At 29.3% G+C, this 1526-nt stretch overlaps 1 protein-coding gene across 1 annotated transcript; it reads left to right on the top strand.

Moving 5' to 3' along the window:
- Window positions 1-560: 560 nt before the first annotated feature.
- Window positions 561-1201, top strand: LOC102584507 (uncharacterized). The gene has a single exon (XM_006348341.2). It carries the CDS (start codon window positions 652-654, stop codon window positions 1117-1119), a length of 468 nt encoding a protein of 155 aa, XP_006348403.1. The 5' UTR covers window positions 561-651; the 3' UTR covers window positions 1120-1201.
- The last annotated feature ends 325 nt before the right edge of the window (window positions 1202-1526 follow it).

Below are 1526 nucleotides of genomic sequence, written 5' to 3'. Positions count from 1 at the left end.
TATATATTTTATTTTATTTTATTTTATTTTTTTATTATTATTATTTTTTAAATAATTCGTTAAGTAGCTATAAATATTTGGACATGAATTCAATTATTATTATTTATTAACTTGAGATTATTATAAAATATATACATTTTTAATCCTAAATTCGTCACCGCGCACAAGATACTGGAACAATAGGGGTTCAGTAGTGGGACAGTGACCCTAACTTGAAAAATAATGCATCAGTACTATATTAATTTTATAGATAAGCATATCTGATATTCATGTACATGTACCGTGTATCACTCATAATATAGGAAGAAACCAAATAAAATCCCAAGATTCAAGGTACTCAAATCATTTTTTTAAAGCATGGGTACCATTATATTGCCAATAATTTTTACAAACACAATTATATTATATGTTGCCATAAAACTATACTGACAGGAGACAAAGTGTCCAATATGATCATATTAAAATATGTATAGTTGTTTTAATTGAATATAATCGTTATATAATATTAGTATTTCCTGCCAGCCCATAAAAATTGATCTATTTAAGCCTTTGATTTTTTGACATACACATTATTCTCAAGTTGTCATACACCACCATTCCAATTCCTAGTTTTTTTTCTCTAAACATCATCAAATTAATTCACTACAAAATATGGCATATTTGGCATCAGAAAACTTAGTAGAAAATGATAGCGCGTTTCTCATGTCATTTCTTGATGAACCTTTGATGGAATATTGCAACGATGAGAAATTAAATTTTTTAATTCAATCTCTAGAAGCAGAGCTTGAATATCCCAATATTAAAGGGGATTGTATATTTGATGATGATAACGTTCAAAATTTGAACTTTATTGATAATTCGAGTTTGAATTTCTACCATTGTGAAGATAACGTGTACATTAGATCCGCCCCCGAAGATGGTGAAGATAGCTCAGAGGAACTAGTTGATGTGGATGGTTTTAGTTGGATGGATACGGAGATGTCATCATTAACTAGTCCTAGTAATGACAACATGATTGAATTTCAAAATTTTATAACATGCATTCCAATTGAGGATGAAGTATATGATTCTCTATGGCTACAAACTGACTTGTCAATGGTAGATAATATTAGCCAATAGTAATGAGAACCTGAGTTGATTATTTTTTTTAAAATTCCTCAGTGTAAAAGATTTGATCCAATTTGGATTATTACTACTAGTTCACCTGTAAATTTTGCTTAATATTATTTTATAGAAGTTTTTTCTTTTCTTTTCTACTTTACATGTGGAAATTCTTTTCTAAACTAAGTTTAACATGACCCATCACAATTCATGTACTAAATTGGAGATTAATCGCGTGTCTTGTGTGTCATCCATATCAATCGAGTATTTATAATCATCAAGGCAAACTGACGTTTTATGTGTGTTTATGTCAGCAAAGCTATAGGTAAAAGGTAGTAAACAGGACTGTAAATTGGCAAAGACACTAAGTCGAGCCCTATATGATCACTCCCTCATTTATATACTCATCTCGTCGAATTATTAAT

The sequence above is a fragment of the Solanum tuberosum genome, unplaced genomic scaffold (assembly GCF_000226075.1).
Source record: "Solanum tuberosum cultivar DM 1-3 516 R44 unplaced genomic scaffold, SolTub_3.0 scf00096, whole genome shotgun sequence".
Taxonomy (NCBI): domain Eukaryota; kingdom Viridiplantae; phylum Streptophyta; class Magnoliopsida; order Solanales; family Solanaceae; genus Solanum; species Solanum tuberosum.
This window is presented reverse-complemented; position numbering and strand designations above follow the sequence as displayed.

What these genes read in the sequence shown, in the direction of transcription:
- LOC102584507 (XM_006348341.2), top strand. Translation starts at nt 652, where the DNA reads ATGGCATATTTGGCATCAGAAAACTTAGTAGAAAATGATAGCGCGTTT.